Genomic DNA, 23,352 nt, shown 5'->3' with positions numbered 1-23,352 from the left:
GCCTGATTAAGGGATAGCTAATTCTTGCTTCCCTCTGCCACTTGGGTACAATTCATTTGGCCAAATGTGGGTGTCTCCAACACACAAAGGTGTATTAACTAAAAGGCACCTAAAAGTGCCTTGCTCTCTCTGCTGATTGCAAAGGGAGCTGAGAGCAGACAAAGCAGATGAAGAGCTGTGTATTTGTAAGTGCCTAACGCTGGTCAAAGGAATCTCAACCTCTATCCCTACGCCCAGATTGGCTTGGATTTAAAAGACCCATAAAAAGGTCTGAAAACCTTTGCATCTTGATCCCAACTGAGTGTCAGGAGGGACAGCTCGGCGTGCAGGTGACAGCAGCCAGGGCAGGCAGGCAGCCCTGCACATGTCAGCAGGCACAGGAGCAGCAGGCACGGGGCTTTGCAGCAGTCTAGACGCTCTTTGTCTGGGAGAAAAGCTGGCGCGGGCTCCTTAATGGCAGCACCGGGAAGATTGAGAGGACTCTATTTTGTCCTAATAATCCTGTCAGGTGTAACACGGGGATGCTGCACTGTGATTAGTGTAGGCTTTGTCCACCAGCAGACAGCTAATTTTTCTGCCAACAAAGAGCTTAATTCCCAAAGAGGTGGTTGGAAATCTTTGAAACAAGGGAGAGTCGTGTGGAAGGAGGAGACAGCATTGAGGAGCCCGACAACAGCTCTGTGCAATTAACAATAATCTGTCAGAGAGGGGCTGCGTGAAAAAAAGGGAAGGCGTTTCTCTTGAGCTGCATCCTTGGTTCATCAGCAGATCTCAAACATTCTGAAAAATGTATGGGTACTCATTAATCCCCAACAAAGGCAAGGAACCTAATTAGTGGGTGTTTTACAGGGGAATAATTTCAAATTAAAAAAAAAAAAAAGTTATTAAAAGGCTAAATTGCCAGCCACTGTCTAACGGAATCAGAAGCGTCACTGGAAGAAATTGGCAAGCCATTTCTGAATTCCTTATTGGAAAAGGCCACCTGCACATTTTCCTGGGGAAGAATGCTGCATACATGAGCAGACATCCGTTTACATTTACTCCTTCATTAGTGGACAAATGTCCTTGATGCATCACTGTCTACATTGTCAGCAAAGTCAATAATTTTCCGTGGAGAATGTCTATGTGTATAAGCCTTTTCTTTGCCTTGGGTTTCTAGCAAGCTTTTCTAAATTCAGGAAAACACTGGAAGGTGATCAAGTAATTAAAGAAATCAGCAGATAATATCATGGTTAGAAGATACAATTTAAAAATATACCATTTGGTTTATTTGCATCACATTTCATATCTGAAAAACAGGCATTTCCAAAATATACTGGCTTAGCTAGATGCTTACATCACTTTGAATTGTTTTAGTTGTCCTACTCTCAGAAAAACAAAAGGCAGTAATTTTTGAAAAAAAATGAGTAAAGAATTAACATTTCTGGAAAGTCCAACTCTTACACATTTCAGTTTATTAAATACTTAGAAACCAGCAAATGAATGACACACCACATCCCTTTACAGAAAGTTAGTTTAAGAAGGGATGATCTTAATATAATTAAAATAATCTACTAGCAAATAATATTTTCATATTTCTCTAAAAGATAAGACAAAGATCAATCCCCAACTTCCCAACTTTCAATTGAACAAAGGCATTATCCACTATGTATATGAAATATTTGTGAACAAAATGCAAAATACAGTTTGTACCAATAAATTATGCTAACATTTTATTTTAAGTGTCCCATTATTGAAGCAATTTTGTATTCACCATAATAGCACTGATAATAAAGTATTCATTTGGTATTCATGTGGATGTTACATTTAGTGCCATTGGTATTCAACTGTAATTTAGCATTAGTTAATGGACACTTAAAATGTTATCCAAATGATTTATATCACAGCACTTCAGTGTTTCTCAAACTAGGTGTACAACACTTATTTTACAAGTGTACTACAAAATAATTAAATAAGTGCACCTTACCTTCTAAAGTTTTTATTCTGAGACAGAGAAAAATCATTTAGAGGACTGTGATAGTAACAATCAACACACTGTACCACATGACAGTAAACCAAGTGTATGTAAATTGCTCATATTAAAATTTTTTTTAAAAAACAAGAAGAAAGAAAACAAAGACAGCGGTACTTACTTTTTAAAATACAGGCTCATAGCGTATATACTGAATTAAAATTGAAAGCTGGATGACCAAACACAGGATGAGGTCTAGCACTTCCTTTGCTGCCACTCACAGCAAGGGGAGTTAGAATCCCATTTCCTCTGCTCATGCTTATGACAGTCACACATGCATGGTCCCACACTGCTAACTCTGTGTGGTTGTATGATTACATTTATGCTGGTTTCTTTGCAAGCATAATACTTAGAATCAATACAAGCAGTGTATCTACTTTTTAAAAGATAAACATAGAACAAATGGGAAGGAATAGGCCACAGTTACTGACTTAATATTCTTAAGTCATTACTTGGGAAAGAAAATTTTTTATTTTATTTTAACTCAAAGTCATCTTATAATGACCATAAGATGGCACAGAGAAAATAAAAATAATCTTTGTCACAGAATTCATCTTTTAAAAACAGATCACAATGACTCCTAAATTCCTTATTTGAAAATATTGTTCCTAATTTCACTACTTCAGTTCATTATTTTAGATAGCAAACATAATCTTCTAATGATTTCCCAAATTTTGCATGACAAATAAAAACACATTGCTCCCTGTCTTCGTGTTATTTAATGACTATTACCATAATGAGAGCAATGGGAGCAATTCATACTGTAGACGAGACTGCAAATGGCCAGTTGATTAACAGCTAAAATGGTGGCTGTAAATATTGCCAAATACACTATGTCCAGCTACAATCACACTCGTTCTGTGTCAATCCAGCTGTGAGATGATGGATAGAAAGTAAAAATAAAATCACCAACCTCAGAATGCTTTCGCCAAATGTCTATGTTCTTTCGCTGGGCTTTCGAGAAATGGTCCCAAGCTTTTTGTCTGGTAGAAGCGTTGAAAACGGCGACAATCTGCTCAACTTTGGTGAACAAGGAAGTCAAACAAGACAAGCAATTTATGTTGTGATCACTATAGAGAAGCAAAGCAAAGACACTAGGAGTCTATGGATGATGTCATTACTGAAACAACATCATCAATATCCATCCAATGACGTGTCTTTTGTACTTACATTGTATAATGTTGGAGATGTCTCCCTTCAAGTCTGTCTCCATAACTTTAGTCTACACAACTCTCAACTATGCACCAAGAACCAGGCATGCAGCTGCTTCCCCTTGATGTCTGCTACCACTCCCTGTGCCAGCACACGCCTCTGCATGTGTGGCAATAGGTGTGTGAGCACAGGAATGACTCTTGAGCATCCTCCTGACACGTGTGTGAGCACAGGAACGACCCCTGAGCATCCTCCTGATACATGTGTGAGCACAGGAATGACTCTTGAGCATCCTCCTGACACATGTGTGAGCACAGGAATGACCCTTGAGCATCCTCCTGACACGTGTGTGAGCACAGAAATGAGCCCTGAGCATCCTCCTGATGTGTGTGAGCACAGGAATGACCCCTGAGCATCCTCCTGACACGTGTGTGAGCACAGGAACAACCCTTGAGCAACCTCCTGACATGTGTGAGCACAGGAATGACCCCTGAGCATCCTCCTGACACATGTGAGCACAGGAACAACCCTTGAGCATCCTCCTGACATGTGTGTGAGCACAGGAATGACCCCTGAGCATCCTCCTGACATGTGTGAGCACAGGAATGAGCCCTGAGCATCCTCCTGACACATGTGAGCACAGGAATGAGCCCTGAGCATCCTCCTGACACCAATGTGTTCCCTTGCTCAGCGCTGTGGGGACCAGTGGAAGGCAGGCACGCTCTGCTTTGAAGGGTGGCTATGGATAGTGGAACTTGTCAGCAGGTGGGAAGGGCTAAACCATCCATCAACCCTACACTCTGTGGCTGCAGCTGCTGCTTCTCCTCTATTCCATATCAAAGGGCTCACCTGTGGTAGATCAGTGCTGCCTCCATGGCCTATGTGTGGTTACTTACATGAACAGACACTTTTTTCTTTCACATAAGATGAAGAGCAGATGTGAAATGGGCTTCCCTCATTCAACTCTAATGGATTTGTGCTGAAGCCAAACATCAGTATTTAGACCAGCTTTCTAGGATAATTAGGATCCTCAAGTTTTTAGGTATTTGTTCATCTCAGTTGAGAAAGCTTTTTTCTCAATACTCTTTTCTTTCTCTTCCCTTTGGTTACAAGCAAAATTGTCCTTCCACAACACTGACCTGCCTAAAAATGATTTGGCCAGGATGTAAGTTGCCTTGATCCCAGCACAATTAACTGAAGAAAACACCAATAAATCCAGATTTTCTACAAATGACCTCAGATGTGCTCCTGAATGAGCAGCTGTGCCAACCTATGAAATTGAACTGAAAAATGCTTCAGCTCTTTGCCAAGGTTCTTTGCTATCTATCTATTTAGATTCCTGGGTGGAAACAATGTCCTTTCTTTATCAAGTTACTGCTTGCAGCACTTCTTGCTCCTCTCACTGAAAAGTGGTGTCAGGAGCGCTGTAACACCCTCTGCCCTGGTCCCTTATCTTGCTGATCTAAAGCTTCTCTCATTCTTTCCTTAAGTCAGAGATGTAGAGAATGCTATTATACAAAGCAACCTATCCTTCCTCAAATGGAGAGCTCACCTACTAAAGCAGTACCTTTCACCTCCAGAACTTGGAAAGTTAATCTCTCTCATTTGAGCACATTTCTTCTATTCTCTGGGTTTTTTTTTACCACTTTTGAAGGCTGCTTTCAAGTTTCAGAAGATTACAACATTTTGAATGGAACTTTTTCTTTCAAGGATGATTAATTACCTCCTAAAGTCATAAGAAACAATTGTAGTTCATTTTCTTTTAATATGAAAATGTATAGGTAGTTTACAATAAAGAAAGTGCCTTGGACCTACTGTGATAATCTATCTATTTGTAATCCATTCAATTTTTAAACATAGATGTGATAATTTCAGCCCATTAAAACTTGCTTAGATGGAAGAGTGGATGTATCAAGGAAGTAATGCTGTGTATATTTTTTCAATTAATTCGAAAAGAATGAAAATGGTAAAGCACTCTATTATTATGTGTATAGAAATTCACGCTAGAATTTAATTATTGTCATTCTGTTGATGACCCAGGTGCTCAGAAAATTTTGCTTAATTAACAATCTGTTTTCAGTTTGCAAGTGGAAATTCAAGAAAAAATGGTTCACAAAGATATGAGCAAGAGCTGGTTTGCCAGTTTCCACTATTAAGTATTATTAAGATCAACTGCATTTTGAAAAACAATTGAACTTTAAAGTATTTAATTTCCATTATCTGAACAGGTGCTAAGATTTATCAAAAGTCATTATCTGATCATTTCAGAAACTTTATTCAATGGAAACACAAAAAAGGAAGATGCCACAACTTCTTCCTGGATAACTGCAGCAGACAAAGTTAATATTAAAAGGATCCTCTTCACTTACCTAGCCTTTTGGAATTAAAAAAGTGATAAGAGGTAGGATAGTATGAGTACAACTTTAAAAAATCAAGGCATTTAAAGAAACTATGAAACAGGCAGCAAGGGAAAATAAAAAGGAAAATGCAGAGGAGAATACTAAACTAGTATGTGTCAAGGACCAATATACCATTCAAAGAAAGTGTCAATGTCTGTACAGCAATTTCAATATTCACAGCAATCTAGGCTTTGAAGTTTAGTGAATTCCAACATATAAGGTCTCCAAGAATTATATTAGAGCTAAACAGCAGCTAAGGCCAGGGTTTGACAGTACAGGGAAGTACCTTCACATCTTATTGTACTGCACCAAAATCCTGCATTCACATGCTATGAGATGCAGTTCAATGTAAACCTGCCCTGCCACATTTGTTCTTATTGCACCAAGACTCATTTGTTTTCCCTTAGATACCCTGGAAGCCTGAAGTTGGCAAAATGCTTGTGCTCTGGGAAATTGGAAGACAAGATGTTATATAACCACTCCTGATCAGGATCAAATTTGTATGGGCAAGTGATCCAGCAGCACACAGTCCACAGGGATGGTAGATTCATCCCTAAAGAGAAGCCATGAAAGGTTTTGTATCAGCTGAGAAATTCCCCAGTTAACTCATTTATTTTTTTCCTGTGTCTGGGTAATACTCGGCCAAAGAGAGGCCTCAGAATTTGGGCTGATATCTCCATAATCTCACTGCTGACCATGGTTTTCAGATTATTCTCTGATCTCCAGGAAGAAATTTCCAAAACTCTATAACAGGTCATATCTATCTCTCTAAGGCACCTTGAACTCTAGAATGCACTGTAGTGTCAACTGTGACTGGTAAGTAGAATTATTAAGTAACATGAAATATTCATTGTCAAACATCTGTTAGTGAGTTCTATGCTATATCAAATTTTCATTGACCATATGCAGAGCTGTTTCCTTACTAAATTAGGATTTAAAAAACCACATTGTTCTGGAAAGGTCCATAACATGTCATGTTTTCCCCATCAATATAACTTACAGGATGCAAGTAATTGCATCTCTCCTAATGACTTATTCTGTGGCTGCTAATTTACACAGCATGTTTTGGACAAAGGATTATTATCTAATTGTTTTTCTGCTGTGTTACAAATAACTAGAAAGACCCAAACAACTAAGCCTAGAGTGATATGCAATTGCAATACACTTTATTAGAGGTGCCAGCTCATATGAAGTATATCAATAGAAAGTGTAAGCCTCAGTTTCTGCTGCCATAAAGAATGCTACCTGGAAAAAGTATTGCTATCAAGTATAAATGTAAAAGCAACCAGAAAAACTAAGAAAAAACAGCAAAAATCCCCTAAACAATGCCTGCAGAAGTTGCCTAGAAGATTGCTTTAAATGGAAAACTAGAATATCTCCAGGGCAAGAAAATATTTGATACAGTATATTTGCAAGTTGTACTACTAAAGAAAAACAGAAATCAATGAGAACCAAAGTGTAGCCTCATCTGCAGATTAAGAGGTAGAGAGAAGACTTTTACCCTGCATTACATTTGTCAAGCAGTCTATTCTAAATACATGATTGAGTGAAGGCTGAAATTTATCTCTGGGTTCAGGAGTTAAGAAGTACTCAATTTTTTCTTTGCTTATTACATTATAAGCTGCCATGAATATTATTTTACACCCTATATTATAATGTATCATATTTTAATAGAAAATGAAACAAAATAGAAACCAAAAAAATGTGTTAGAATAAAAACAAAAGTCTCAGCTGGCAGATAAAATAATCAGATTTCATACAGAATTTTACTCAAAATTCTACCAATTAAGGACACAGCATGAAAAGGGCTTTGCAGTAAATTACTGCAAGTGTCAGAGGAGAATATATGACAATTTAGCACAGAAAAATTCTGTAAGAGTGTGACAGTTGACATGAAGGGTAAAAGAAAAATTCCACCCATAAAATTACAGTGTAAAGGAAACTGTTACAGTAAATGTATAACACACTTTTCAAATTTAGAGTTGCAGCAGAGAGGATATAGAGTTGGCGTGGTTTGGGTCAGAAGCCCTGTTGCTGAATTCTGACTAAGCTGCAGTCTGCCAATCGATTTGGCTCCAAGCCCAGCAAACCAAGGAATTACAGTAGTCAAGGCTAGATGCTGTAGTGAATGAATTAGAGTCTCCAGGTCACTTTTGGATAGGGAAGAGAATATTTTTGGCAACAGTCCTGAAAGGCATTTGGTAATGAACTGAACAGAACTTAGCATTAAGTCCAAGGCTAAAATTGTGCCTGGATAAATGGCATGTGACATTAGTAAGAGAAATGGTAGACAGATTGCAGAATAATGAAATAGGTATTATTTTAATTAATTTGAGCCAAGCACTCATTCTTTAGTTATGGTACTGTTTACTTTCAAAAAAGAGTTTGCCTTTCTCACTTTTAGAGCTGAAAACCTGCAGCCTCTCCCTGTTACTCAATTCACAGACGGAGAAACAGATGTGATTGCCTTTGACTAGCAGAGGAAAACATAAGAGTTGGAAATATCACCCTGGGGAAGACTGCAGATAATGCAAGGGATGGATCCTAAAGTAAAGCATACTGCAGCTGGATACATAAGCAAAGGACATTATAGATTTGTATAACGAAGATGCAGGTTTTGACAGCTGTATCTTCAAAATACAAAGTACAAAATATCTCATCTGCCACAGATAAATGCCATAGCTGTTTCACTTTGTTCTTGGTTTTGTTGGAGTTTTGTGTTTGGCTGTGTTTTTTAAAAAAACTTCTTAAAATCCACAGTTATCTACAACTCCATCAGAGATATCTGGTCTGCATGCTGCCCAGATGCCTGTAGGTTCTTTAAGAAGTGATGTTAAGACATAGCATGATGAAGGAGAAAACCATAAGATTTCACTGTTATATTCTCAAATTCCACCTTTTTGGACAGACAGAGAGAATGGTGCCTGCAGTGATTCATCTCCCAAATCGTTCTGCTGTGTGGGCAGTCAGCTTGCAAGGATGCCATTCCTCAACCTGCCCTTCTACCAATAATTACATCTGTACTAGCAATCAAAACCAGCCAGGGACCATTCTTGTTCCTTGAAACCAATGGGCACAACATGCTGTGTCCTGCAGCAACAAAAAGATGCTTTTCTGGGAAACTACTTGGCCTGCATCAAACTCTAAACTTACCACATTTTGTGGGAAAACACTAGCTGACCCAGAGCAACAACTTTTTAACAGCTGAACAGTAGGGGCCAGCCTGCCCTAGCTCAGCTTAATTTAATCCTGCAGACATTGTCATCCTTTACTGGCAGTCTCACATTTTCTGCTCTCATCCTGGGACAGTGGTCTCAACAGTCCAGAGAGCAATTACAAGATTCAACAGAGGAAGAAGGATGCTTTCCTCTTCCATCTACCCTGTCTCACCTACCTGAATACTAGAAAGGATGTACTCTCTCTAAACTATTTCTACATTTCCCTTTGACTAGGCCTACAGCATTTGAGACCAGCAGGGTGTGTGTCTGGGTTCATGCTGGGTCCCTCTTCCCGTCCCATCTGACTGCTCCTGGTCAATCTCTTGTGTGGATTACTAAGAGACTGAGTGAATGTCCATAGTCTATACCCAGGTGATTCTAATGCAATAAGGAAATCCTTCCACATAGACAAAGGAAAAAAAAAGTACTTATACCACAACACTTACTATAACCCCTGGTCTTGTAAGAATATCAAACCTCTGTGTCAGCAGACACTGTTTTCCTTTCCCCTTCTTTTAGCTAAGAAACCCAGTGGGGAACAGTGAAAGAAGGAGCATTATGGGAACACAAAGAGTGCCCAATTTACAGGATTCATAATGAAACCTGTGCAGTAACTTCTCTGAGGTATGTATACCAACAACTGATAGCTCTAGAAATAGAACCCTCCCTGTTAAACTTTGAAATAAAAAAACCCCAATATTTAATTAAAGAGAGACCAGTTTTCCCTGTAGGATATTGCTAGAAAATCTGTCTAAAATTTAAGCTTTGAAAATCTTTTAGGTTGTGAAGCCGTGGTTTAATTTACAACAGAGAAACTGACAGCTTGGTGAGACCGCAAGAGCTGGCGCTGCGCCATGTGATAAATCACTCGGGCTCTACAAGACCACTTCACCTTCATGTCATTTCTCTGCAAACAGGAGCCTGACATCAGACCAGCACAACACAGCAGGGCAAGTCCAAATGTACAGCACCTGCTCTTTCAATGCCACCATCTTATATTATCAAATGGACTTTATGGACTTTGTGTTGACAACCAGAAAAAAAATCCTAGAAAAGCTCAGCTTCCCCCCACCAACTCAAAAGAAGATGAAGTGAATGCTGCTTTCCTTATCAGCTTGACAAGATCATAAACCATCCCCAAAGTACTGCAGTTAATTAGCTGCTCTTTCTTCCATTTATTGTTAGGCATACCTTTCTTTCCAGTTCTCAGATTTAAAAATAGCAAAAGTGCTATAGCTGCCATTTTTTGATAAATCTGTCCAAAATGATAACTCCCAGGGAACTCTGCAATGTAGGAACATCATAAATGGGACTAAGCCATCACAGGTTGCATTAAGTGAAATAATAATTATGCAGGAATCTTTCAGATTAAAATCTTCCTAGGAGATCAGGAGGGTTATATTTGTTTGGGGCATAATATTGTTTCATTTGCTGAAGAAAAAGGATAAAGATGTGGATGAGGAGGTTTCAACAGCCATAGCCTCTTCTGGCAATCAAAACAAAAAATTGTCTCACACACTTTAAATGTGAAATTTACTTCTCCATTTGTTGCCATACCTTATGTTCCTTTGCCTGCCATGACTTCTTCCTTCTGTATTTTTATTCCTACTCTGTGTGCCTATCTTTCTCTCCTACATAGTCTATCCCTTTCCAAAACTTTTTTCTTGCCTCATAACATCTCTGTCATCATCACATACTACACTATTTGTGAAAAATCCAGTGATTTGATGGGAAGCATGACTAGTGCACATTGAAAGGAGTAAGTATTTCAATCACTCATAGTTGCATAGAATTATTCATATTTATAAGGTTTATTCAATCATTTATATGCAGACTGAACAGCTTTAGATGTGCAGACCACATGGTATGCACAGCCAACTCATCCTTTTGGGTGAAACCTCCAGCTTTCCTTCCTTGCCTAATGTCTCTTCTCTCATCCTTTAATTCCACAGAACATTTTCAGCTCAGTTCTGTGATGCATCAGGCCCTTACCCCTGTCTCTACTCAGCAAGGCAAGTCAAAACCAAGCACAGATTTCCACGTGATTGAAGTATGTGCTTTGTTGCCTTGAACCTTATGCCATCATCTAGGAGAAGTGCAGATTCCAGGCAAGTGGCATGAAATGTCAAAATAGACTGAAATCTCTTGGAAGGCAGTTCTTTTATTTTTCTGCAAAATAACATGCATATTTAATGGACTACATTAAAAAACAAAAACAAAAACAAAAAAAACCAAAACAACAATAACAAAAAAAAAACCCTCTTAAAAATAACAGAAGAGCTTCTGTTGAAATCCTGGCTATGCCTATATCATACCAAGATTTGTATTGACTTTAGGTGGAGTGAAAGCTACAGACAATGGGAGGAATGAAGAAATTCAAAGAAAATGAGATACAGAAGAATAAGCTATGAGAAACACTACAAATTGCAACCACAAAGGGTTATACTGCCAAAAGAAAGGGAAGAACTACAAGAATGCAAGGTAAAATAAAAATGGAGTCTTTCATCTCTATTCCCTGACACTGCCACAGCATCCTGTATAGAAATCCTTTTGTGAACATGTGTATATGAGATAGAAAATCTCATAGACAGAAGGGCAACAGAAAAAGAATGAAGAGATCCAGCTGAGCGTTACTGGACAAATTATAAGTATAGAAACAAGCCAAGAACACACTGACTAAATGAGCTAACAAAATGAACTGAAGGATTGTAGAGGTTATTTTGTACTTTTTTTTTTTTTCTTTTTTAGAAATGCATCAAGGTAGAAAGTAATAGTGGCAACTAATGACATGAATGATTAATGTTTTTATTTGTATTATACTTGCATTCTATGACACCAACTGAGAACTGGGCTGCACTGTAAAAACACATTATATGACTCAATCTCTTCCACAAATCACTTAATGATGACCTAAAAATTGCACATAAAGTAAGCTCATATTTTTGAATTAGTCAGTGGCAAAGGAAAGAAAGATTGGACAATTAAAGAGCAGGAAAATCCTTTTAAAAATTGTTATTAATGTGGACCAATTCAAAGAATACTCTGGAAAGCATGGTTGTATATAAAAAGTCTGACTGCTAAGAGAATTCTGACCAGCATGCTTTCAATACCTGTAATGAAACTGGCTTTATTTTTAGTGCTATGAGAATACTAAAAAGTGGAAGGATTTTTGGGAGGAAGTACTGAAGTATGGAATTTAAAGCAAATCAGATGAAACAGTGATTTTAACAATCACCGTTATATCAATGTAAATTCTATCTTTTCTAAAGCAAGAGAGCAACTTCTGAAGTGAACCTGTAAAGAGAAAAAACAAAACTGATGCCAATCATTTTTTTGAAGAGAGCTCAAAAAGGAATTTTAACATTTTTCTTACTTTTTTAGTATTAAAAAAATGCAGATTCTATCAGTGAAGGCATTGATAGTGTTAGAACAGATTAAATCATATCCAGGGAGATCAGAGAATGAAAATGAAGAAACCTGAAAATGAAGAAAGGAGGAGAATTTCATTCAGTCTATTGAGAATGCTTTTCCCTTCAGAATTATTTAATGGCAAATTATTTTTTTTCTGTATAGGGGTGTAACTCGTATCAGATACCTACCAGCTATTTGATAAAAACTCAATGTAATCTAATAAACCTCTGGAGTCCTTTAGTAGAAAGGAAAAGAAAATTCAAGGTGACAATTGTGAGGTTCCCAGAAAGGGGCACATGACACAGAGCCTTCTCTCAATCTCCCAAACCTTTGATTCTTCCTAAATGGATAGGCCTACTGAATCACCTCAAAGCTGAATCTAGCTTCACCTCCTGTTTCACAAATAAGGGCCAGAGATGCTTAGTGACAGGCAAAGCAGGTAAACTGCATAATGTCTTAATCCATAAAACCACAGAATTGTTTGGCTTGGAATGGGCCTTAAGGATCATTGAGTTCCAATCCCCTATGAACTTGTATACTGGGACACTTCCACCACCTTGTGGGTCTTACTCTTTGGATATCAAATTAATTTTTGAATATGGAATTTTTATTCCCCTGTAGGTACTTTTGTCAGTGTTGTTGAGGCAGACTGCATTGAACAGCCTGAAAACTCAGTAAGAGGTAGGCAAAGTTTACAGTGCATGGAGAAGAGAGTCAGAGGAGGTAATTGCAGCTTTGGTGTAGTCTAAAAAGACACCAACAGCCCAACAGGGATATCTCTAGGGCCTCCATTTTCCTTAAACATGAGGATCAAGATCTGTAAACCTTAGGCTAAAAAGGTGGTTTGGGAGGAAACGAAACAGAGATGAATGGAAAGTCAGGGGGCAGTGTCACATGGATCTAAGCTGTGTGATGCCTGGAAGTAAAGCAGATGTCAAACCACAAAGATAGACCTATCCAAAATCATTGAAAATGATCCATACTTTATGCACAAACTCTAATCTTGAAAATCAAGTAATTTAATAAAAAATAAGGAGGTGGACATTTTTCTCTCTTTATCCCTTAAACAGCTGAAGAAGCACCACACCAAGGCTAAGACTCCCTGTAGCACTTAAATCAGGTGCTGTAAATTTGTGGTGTGACTGCAGTAATACACTTTATTTCACAGATTATCCTGGCACAAGTACCTTGATCAGGTAATTAATTCACGTGCTGAGCAATTGACCCAAATTTTTAGGGGTAATCTGCTCAGTAATCTCCTAAATACCTCCAGGCACGAATTTGTAGCAGGGATTTCAACGCCTCTTCGTCTTTAGTAGTTGGGCCATAAGATGAAATGTTCTGGTCACAGTAATCCTCATTAATAAGGAAGTATTTTCTACTGAGACCCACTAAGACAGTGTGTGTGTGTGTTTCAGGTGAGTGCACTTGAAGCCAATCTTATTTCTTTTTCACTCCCCATGACATTCATTGCTGGCATTTTTATCCAATTCCAAGTTCTTCCCTTCTGCTACAACCGTCTGCACCAATGCTGTACACTGTAAGGAGTGCCCTAAACAGGGCATGTAAAAAGTGGGACATCTGGTTCAGAACTAGACCCCCTGTGAATCCTCTATGGGCAGCAGAGAAAAAATGGCATATCCAAGGGATGATTCATCTCATTGGAAGAGCACCATGAGGTCAGTTTGATGACTCATTCCATGGAGATTCTTATTTTCCTCTTCTGACTGCAAAGAAAGCCCAGAACGGTCAGCTCCAAGTTGACATCTGACCTAGTTCATGAGAGAGGACTGCCTCATGGTATTTTTAAAACACTGTAATATTTATGTCAAATGGCCACACAGCTGCAGTATTACATTAGGCTTTTGGATCCCTACTGCAGAAAAGCAGAAGTGAGTTTTTGTCACTCTGCAGAATTTAATAGGTTGCACACACCTGTTTTGGACATCTTGTAATCTCAAATTCTTCTTCATAAAGAAACTCACATATTGCAACCAATTATGCAGAACTATGGCACAACAATGGAAAAAGATGCATGAAGAACATTCCTCAGATCAATTCAAATACTGCTCAATTCAAATTTCCTTGAAAAAGGGAAACTCATTTCAGAATCTCAGAATTAGGCATATACATGTGCAAAGGAAAAACATCATCCATCTGTTCGCAGCAAGTTTGCAAGGAATTTTAATAAGACATATTAATGCTAATAATGGCCAATGTTTATTATGTTTATAAAATAAACAATGGGGAATGTCTGGAAAGCTTGTAAAACTTGTTCTTATAAAATTCAGAGTGTAACATCTTTCCCTGAGGCTGCTTTTGGCTGACCTTGTCCTCCTAGGCCAGATCTGTCAGAAATTTTCTTCTTCCAGGCACTGCTGTTACTGTGGCACTAGGAAACTCACATTTTGAAGCCAGAGCTATTTCTGTTTTTGTAAGTTCAGCATTCAGCACATTACAGGAGCAAAACAGATAGCCAAAACTGCAAATTTCCACCTGAAACTACAGGGATCTCTATTTCCAAGTGACAGATGTTCTCCAACAGTTGGTGACAAATGGGCTAATTTAGACTGATTTAACTAAAGTTCAGCCTGCTGACAATGGGGGACTTTTTTAATGCAGCTGAAGAAGGCATTTCTGAATGCTAGAGCTGGCTGTCACACACAAAACTGGAGAGGCCCTGGTGTGAACTGAACAGCATGCCATGCATGGTGCCTGCATCTCTGTGCCTCACACTGCCTTTTAGATGCTGAGACAGAAGACAATATTGCCTAGCAAACCACCAAGGGAATTAACTGGTCTTTTAAATTTACTCTCTGAACATATGTCCACAGAAATCAAATGTCTTTGGCCCAGAATCTTTGTTTCTAAGTTCTAGCATCTAAACTCTTAAATTAGGATATATGCCCTATGGTGAATTGGTCTTCTGAGTTGCTGAGCTCTCCATCACTTGTGCATGAATCTTTAGTGGCTGCTCTGCTAGGTCAGACAAGTCTATCCAAGCTTATGCCCTCAACCCTAAATTTTAAAGGATGTCCACTGAGGGACCAGAAATAAATTGCACAAAAACCTTTAGAACTCTTTTTTTTTTTTTTTAATATAAAGATTAGGAGTATGATTTGGAAATTACAATGCAACAACTTCAGTGTCCTCTATCTGGTAAACTATCTTGGGTTTTGTTCTCAACTGGCACATGAGAGCTGGCACCAGGCTTCACCTTTCTGAGTATCATGCCTCTTTCTTGTGGAACCATGAGTAGACATGTTAAAAAGCACCAACAAATAAAACAGTTTTCTTTCTCTTTTTTCCTTGCCCTTTTTTTTCCTCATATTTTTCTCCTCTCCTCTCCTCTCCTCTCCTCTCCTCTCCTCTCCTCTCCTCTCCTCTCCTCTCCTCTCCTCTCCTCTCCTCTCCTCTCCTCTCCTCTCCTCTCCTCTCCTCTCCTCTCCTCTCCTCTCCTCTCCTCTCCTCTCCTCTCCTCTCCTCTCCTCTCCCTCTCCTCTCCCTCTCCCTCTCCCTCTCCTCTCCTCTCCTCTCCTCTCCTCTCCTCTCCTCTCCTCTCCTCTCCTCTCCTCTCCTCTCCTCTCCTCTCCTCTCCTCTCCTCTCCTCTCCTCTCCTCTCCTCTCCTCTCCTCTCCTCTCCTCTCCTCTCCTCTCCTCTCCTCTCCCTCTCCTCTCCTCTCCTCTCCTCTCCTCTCCTCTCCTCTCCTCTCCTCTCCTCTCCTCTCCTCTCCTCTCCTCTCCTCTCCTCTCCTCTCCTCTCCTCTCCTCTCCTCTCCTCTCCTCTCCTCTCCTCTCCTCTCCTCTCCTCTCCTCTCCTCTCCTCTCCTCTCCTCTCCTCTCCTCTCCTCTCCTCTCCTCTCCTCTCCTCTCCTCTCCTCTCCTCTCCTCTCCTCTCCTCTCCTCTCCTCTCCTCTCCTCTCCTCTCCTCTCCTCTCCTCTCCTCTATCTTGATCATTGTTTTATGAGGGATCCTCATTAGAGCAAGTTCATTGATTGTATTTCTCTACTAAGGAAATAGCTGCCAGCACTAGATATTTAAGACAGTTTATCTGCCCAACTAATACTGGCATTGTACCAGCCAACCAGCCCTGATGCCAGCAGCAGTACAGCATATTTTTTACTGTGGAGGTGGCCTTTACCCTGAAAGTTAAATAAATCCCTAAAAGTTACTGGATTCTACTGCCTTTTACCTAGACCCAGGCTAAAAATACTACCTGATTGTGCTCTATTCTGTAATTGACCTAGTTAACTAGCTGCCACACAGGCTATATATCCCTTCTCTCAAAAAAGCCATGATCTTTTCTCACAGCAGTGAGGCTTCTGTCGTGTCCATTCTTGAAGCGTTATGTCTACACAACGGTAGACACCGTGAATAGAGCACGTCTTCATCTATTAATAAAAAAAAAAACTGCTGAAACTTTGCTCACCTTGAATAATAAGTTCTTAGGAATGGTCCTTGATCCTCCAAACTGCCATAGAGTATGGAATAGGATGCGAAGTAGAGCATGACTGCATTGCAACTACTTACCCCCAAACAAGCAAGCAAAATGATAAAACCACTACCACCACCACCACCATCACTACAACAGCGACAAAAAGGGAGCTACTTACATTGAGTGAGGATCCCCGTTAGGGCGTTTTTGAAGCTCTCCTTGGCTTGCTCCATCTCCTGCTCGTGCGCCGCCTTCTCGTTCATGAGCCGGCGCACGTGGCTGTTGGCCGACTGCACCATGGAGTAGAACTGGTTGGCGGAGCGGCGGTTCACCTCGCCCCGCTCGATCCAGGTGAGCAGCACCGCGATGGCCTCGGAAAACTTGCTGTCGTCTGCAACAAGCAGAGCACGGGTTTCAAGCTGCAGGCATCAATATCCCGCTGAGAACGCGTTTTCTGCTCCGCGTCACATTAAAATCGCCATAAATCCTGCTCGCAGTTTATCGTTTTGGGCAACTTTGTGTCCTTTGTTCCATCGGATGTAACAAGCCAAAACAAGCATGTGAAACTACATCAATCTTCCTTCAAGACTTGTCTTCTCCTCATTTTAATAGCTGTCTCACAACAAAAAGCAGCCTCCCTCCCTTCCCTGTGGCCCGAGCCTTCACTTTCACAATGTCTCCCTTAAGACATTCAGTAATATGGAATCACCTTACAGTGGGAGTGAGGAGACCTCTGTGGTACTGGACTCACTGAGGAAATGAAATGTGTCTGTGTTAATCTGCTCAGCCAAAAGCTCAGTCTTGGAGCTTGGGCTCAGCCATACTTCTGTCAACAGATTTCACTAACATCATGTTGTTAATTAAGGAACAATACTGAGGCTGAACAATTCCTCCTCAAAACACTGATTAATTACAAGGAACTGCTTTGAACAGATGATGTGCCTGCATCCGTTCTGTGTTATTTGTTTTGTACTATTTGCTTTTTGTTTCACATGATATATATTTTTAAAGGATTCCAGATGAACCCAGGAAAACACCTGGATTACAGCTTCATGTTTACCACTCAGGTAATGAATGTTGTTTTTCTCTGCAGAAAGATTGCCAAAACTGAGGGCTAGATTTTGTACACTCCCTCCCCAGGTAATCTTCTTTCCTCTGACAGTTCTCTCAGCTTCCTCAGAAGACTCTAAGCGCAGCATCCATTACACTTGAGGCTTCATCAGGATTAAGAGGAAACATTTCTTTTTAAGTCCCATTTAGACTGAACTGCAAGAAAATATTGTTACAACCGTGTCTTCCTGTGGAACCACTTTTGTGCAATTCGATATCATTTTTTCACCAGGATTTTATTCTATAAAACTTCAATTTCCCAACAACTCGTTTTAAACATCTCATGCAGTGCTTTTTGGTTGTATTTCTTTATATATATTTTAGAAGGTATGCATACCTTTCTGTAGGAGAAGATATAGGTTATAGTGGGAAAATATAGTGTGGTCATAACCAACAGACACTTAAAATAAAAAGTGGAAAATACTAAACACAGCCAACTTTGTTACAGGATAAAGAAACATGTGACACAGTTTGTACATGTACAAAGAATAATGAAATACTAACTGTTAAGTGATGATTTTGGCTTTCATTCTGAATCAATAATAACTTCCCTAAAATGCAAGTAGCAGAAAATACAGAGGATGAGTGACATGCACTGTGCCTACAGCCTCTGAAGAAAAGATTTTTACATTGCCTGATCTTTTAATATCTTATTAACTAAAACTGCTTTCAGCTACAGCAATAAGATTTGCTCTCCACAGCTGAATAGGCATGTTCACCCAAGATCCCTCAAGAAAAACTGCAAAATAACAGATAACACCCTAACACAGACAATGGTGTATCTGTTGTAAAACATTAACATGTGATTCATTATCACCATTCATTAATTTTCGCTGGGCAGGAAGTCAGATGGGCATCCTTTCATTTCATATTGTCCCCTTGGATTAGACTCCACTTCTGAGCTCTGCTGGATACATATGCAGCAGGAATGTATTAAGTAGCTCTGACGAGCGAGGTTGGCTGAACATAGACCCCAGAAAAGCAAAATGTAAACAAGACACATGCAAAGCCTCTTCACTGCAAGCAAACACGAGGATAAGGCTCTCCAGAAGACTTGGGCAAAATCTTCAGCCTGCTGAATTGCATGGGAACTGAATGTCAATATAGGCCAAGAACTTATCCCTGGAACACAATGCTAATTATAATCTTTCCAGCAAATAAAAATAACCTGTACTGGTTTCTGGCCATGTTGGTGTGTTTCCACGCATGAGGAAAATCAGCAGCACAGAAACATCCTCCCTTTTCCTTGTGCTAGTCTCCCCCCAGTACTCATTTCTGTGTTGTTTTGCTACAGAGTCTATGAAATAAAAACACCCTCCCCTTGTTTTGTTTTTATCAGGCACAGTGGGTGTCTGTAAGGGATGCTCGTAAACATATCATCCTTCTGCCACATAGACTCTACCCATTTAAAAGGACATGCTGAAAGTGTGTTTTCATCATACTGTAATTCCAGGGAGCTGCAGAGGTCTGTGGGACTGTTACAGTTAATTCACAGCTCTGTATGAGCAGGAAAAAATCCTTTCATTGGTAAACATCAGCATCTTCATTGATTACATAATTAGAAGTTACATTCAAAAATGCTAGAGGGTAAAATATGCACAACAGGAGCACATTAGTTAATAAAATAATTTCTCTACAGTTTTAAAATTTATTTCACCTTAATTTCTAACTTCTATATTCTTGAGCTCACTCAGTGACTGGTACAAGGTAACTCACCGTGAATATATTTTTTTCATCCAGAATACAGATACTCTTTCTAAGCAATGAGAGATTACCTTAGAAAATCAGATTCTTATATGAGATTGTTCATTTCTCTCTTAGTTAGGAGATAAATGGTAGAAGAAATGCAGCATTGGAATCTAATTTAAACAGAGCATGAGCTGCCTTATGATTGCAGCCGTTCATTAAAAAAAAAATAAAACAAAACTCCTAATTCTGTTCAAAATTATTCCCCATGGTAGGATGCACATAATTATACACTGTTTAAAAACACACTCTTCAAATAAATTCCTTTATATAAGACATGTTCCCATATGTAATTGTTCTTTTAAAATAAACATGTGGCAAATTATTTCTTACTCTTAGAGCTTTCTCCTCCTCCAAGTCACAGCATATTCTAAGCAAACAAGGGCGGCTTTATCAGTCCTGGTTCTGTTATCTGTTAAACAGTGAGGTGAGCTGTGCTCCAGAAGTGTCTGCTCGCCCCAAAAGGCTGCAGAGGGAGCCTGGGTTGGCCTGCTCCTTTATGGACATCCTTGCAGCAGGCACACGTTTGGTTGGAGTAATCCCAACCATTCCACAAGTGCACCTGCTGCAAGAACCCACCCAGCACTGCACCACTGTGTGTCCCCATAAAGGGCACTTCTAACACAGGCTCTGACAGCATCGTGCCATTTGTAGATTACCCATCCATTGGGGATGCCTTACTGGGTCTCTGTCAATAGAGATTTCCAGGTGCTGCCAGACTCAATCACAGGGCTCTGAAGATAAGATATTTCAAATTCCTCTCATCTCAACTGAAGATATTTGACATTTAAATCATAGCGCGCAACTTAGATGAAATGAAATATAAAGAAAAGAAAATGCGTCCCTAGAGCTGCCCAGAAAATTGTTAACAGGAATATTTCTATGAAAAAAGGGAATAATTGTTGACAAATGTTTTGCATTTTTCTGCTTGTGATTTGACCACCTCCAAGCAAACCCAACTGGAATAAACATTTAATTGAAAAAGCTATGACAACAACTGTTACAAAATGGTATCCTGGGAAAAGGTGTTGGAAACAGAGGTTTTACTTGCAGCTTATGGAATTTCCCTGGTGTAACACAGGGCAGAATTCAGCTCTGAATACTCTCAAATGTGACTATTTATCTCTCAGTGTTTAGCACCTCCATAAATTTATTTCACAACTTGGGTGATGGTGTCTAAGGTTTTAGCCATTAGAAAGGATATAGACTAATCCATCACTCTGAAGCCAGGCATTCAAACACTCTTATTTCTATAATTTTTACACTTACAGATATATTGCAAATACAGCTAACTTGATATTTCTGTGTTTAAAGAGTGACATTGCTTGCTGGAGTTCTAGCTAGGACAAGACCAAACACTAAGCTACAGATTTAGCCTTGTTGTTATCTTTTCAACCCTGGTCTTTCTCAGATGTTTGAAAAGATATTTCACATAACATTTGGAGCCTCTCTAAATCACAGCAAACCTTCTACATTGTCCTATAGGCAATGTGTTGTCCAGAGTCACCACACACTATCTCCTGTCCCTAATCTTGCTCCCCAAATGCCACCTCCCAGGCTTGCAAGGACATGCTGAAAAGACAGAGCTTTACTCCAGTCTTGACTCCAGTGACTAAAGCTGGAAAGCTCCTTTGCTGTTTGCCTGTTTTGGGATGCATTAATGATCTCACTGTTCTCTGGCCCCTCTGTAAGATGGGAAGGGGCAGGAACACCTTTATGCCAAGTTCTGCCCCGACCAGCAGAAAGCCAATTAACAAACACCCCCTGAAGGTGATCTTGTGAGCACTGAGCACGTCTGTGCTGCAGGGCAGACAGAGAAAGGACAAGAGTGGTGGGACATGTCCCTCCTACTTTGCCTCTGGTTAACAGCCTGTCCTCTGCCAGCTGCAGCAGTGCCATGGGAAGCACAGTTCAGTTCAGGATGCAAACTTATTCACTGTGTATAACTGCAGCCAGGGGGGGATGTATGGCCAAGGTTACTCTTAATCTGACTTCCGACTTGATAATTTATTAAACTATAACTAAGATTTCTAAACTGCAAAGACTGAATTCAACACAAAAAAGTAATAAACCTTAGGAGGGGACTGCTGTGGGTGAATCAGGCCAGAGGAAAGTTTCACTAACCTCTCTCATCAGCAGGCTCAGCCCAGCTCCCCTGTGCATCAGGAACAATTTGCTTCCCAGCACACACCACTCACTTCTAGTGCCAAAATGACAACCTATTTTTCTCTTGGCTTAAGAGCTTCTTCTGTACAGTGTCTGCCAGTGACCTAGAAACACAACTCTTCAGTCTACTACCCTCACCTTCTTTTTTTTCCTACTCAAATCCCTTATATAATTTTGCTATGCATCACACACATCAGTCTAGTACTTTTGGGATTAATAACATTTTTAACCCAGTGGCATTGCATAACAAGTGAGAATCAAGAAATACAAATTCTTACTGCCAAAGGGTTCTTCTAAAGAATGATTAATATCCACCTTACTATTTTTTAAATAGCCTTAACTGCATACTATAACCAAGAAACTTTTCCAGTTATGTAACAAATGTCTAGCTGACACACTAGATTTGATAAAAATACATGTGTATGCTCACTAAAAGATATATTAAAAAGTAGTCTCTCCCCCCTACATAATCAAACTCTTTTTTCTTTCAAATTAAGTCACACAAAATTCTTCCAGGGGTGGGTGTTTCATGTCAGACTCAGAAATCCATTATCTTCTCCTGCTGATGCCATTATTTCCAATGAAAAGTAATTATGAGGGTATTGAGTTTCCTCCCTATTTCTCAAAATCACATCACAAACTTTCAGAGCAGTGAACTGCCATTTCCCAGCCCTTAGTAATTAACTTGAGTCATTTTGCAGTGCGCTACATTTAATCCAGTGGGGTTATATTAAAACCTCAAAATCTGAATTGATACAATGCAGCAGAAGTGAGGGAGGATGCTTTTAGCAATGCCCTAAGCAGTGAGTGTACCTCCTGTAGGCTTTGGGAGGGAGGTGCCCAGGGAATTGGGTAACCAGGCTGCTGATGGCTGAACCCACTCATGCTCCTCTGCCAGCAGACAAAAGTGCCCTCGCACTGTGCCTGCTCACAGCCCCCCTGCAAGGCTCTTGCTGCCAGATGTATTGTGCCACAGCAGATGTCAGCAGCATATGGAAGAAGGAAGAGGAAAATGATAATCTAAAACCAGGAAGGGTGAGCGAACAGATTTGATGCTTAAGCGTCGAAACATGTCTGTTTTAGGGCTCTGTCCTGATACACCACTAATAAAAAAAAATTTAAAAAAAAATAAAAAAGGGCTAAAAAAAGGTCTGGAATCTCAGCATTTAAACCTGCATTCACTGGATTTGTTCATAGGATCTCACTTTGCCTCCCCTTCTGACGTAGCTCTGCACTGAATTCGATCCTTTCTGGGTGAGCCTTGCCTCTCTGCATAACTGCACTCCTTCTGCAGTGCTCCACCAGCCTGTCTCCAAGTGCAGGGTGATAATGAAAGCAGTGTATTTTTCTTAGTGGAATATCCTATCTCCCAAGCAATTAAATGTTGTTTATATTTTAAACGATGTGCTAGAGTTGAGATTGTCAGGCTTGATGTTACCTGAGTCTTGTGCAAGGCACATCCCTGGTTAGTTCATTCTACTGTAACTGCCATCTATTTATTTAAATTTCCAATCTGTGCTCTCTTCAGGGGATAATGCAGTGCCTGGCAAAGAAGCAGCTTCTCAATTTTTAAATTATATTTCTTAAAATGAAAAACCGTATGAATAACTTCCCCATAAATAACACTATATTACAAAGGGAGGTAAATTCCAGGGTATTGTATGTAACTCAGATATTTATGTCTCCTTTGCTCAAAATATTTA

The 23,352-nt window shown here is 39.7% G+C and overlaps 1 protein-coding gene across 6 annotated transcripts in view; it reads right to left on the bottom strand.

The window, feature by feature from the left end:
- ENOX1 (ecto-NOX disulfide-thiol exchanger 1) overlaps positions 1-23,352 on the bottom strand; it is a 350,623-nt gene that overhangs the window by 61,534 nt on the left and 265,737 nt on the right. For all 6 annotated transcript variants that reach the window (XM_056495979.1, XM_056496027.1, XM_056496009.1 and 3 more), the window contains 2 exons: positions 16,806-17,018; positions 2,925-3,031 (listed from right to left, as the gene is read on the bottom strand). In XM_056495979.1, coding sequence (XP_056351954.1) covers positions 2,925-3,031; positions 16,806-17,018 — 320 coding nt within the window. The remainder of the gene's footprint in view (positions 1-2,924; positions 3,032-16,805; positions 17,019-23,352) is intronic.

Source organism: Oenanthe melanoleuca, chromosome 1, assembly GCF_029582105.1.
Source record: "Oenanthe melanoleuca isolate GR-GAL-2019-014 chromosome 1, OMel1.0, whole genome shotgun sequence".
Taxonomy (NCBI): Eukaryota; Metazoa; Chordata; class Aves; order Passeriformes; family Muscicapidae; genus Oenanthe; species Oenanthe melanoleuca.
Note: the sequence above shows the minus strand (reverse complement) of the source record. Positions and strands in the feature narration are given on the sequence as shown.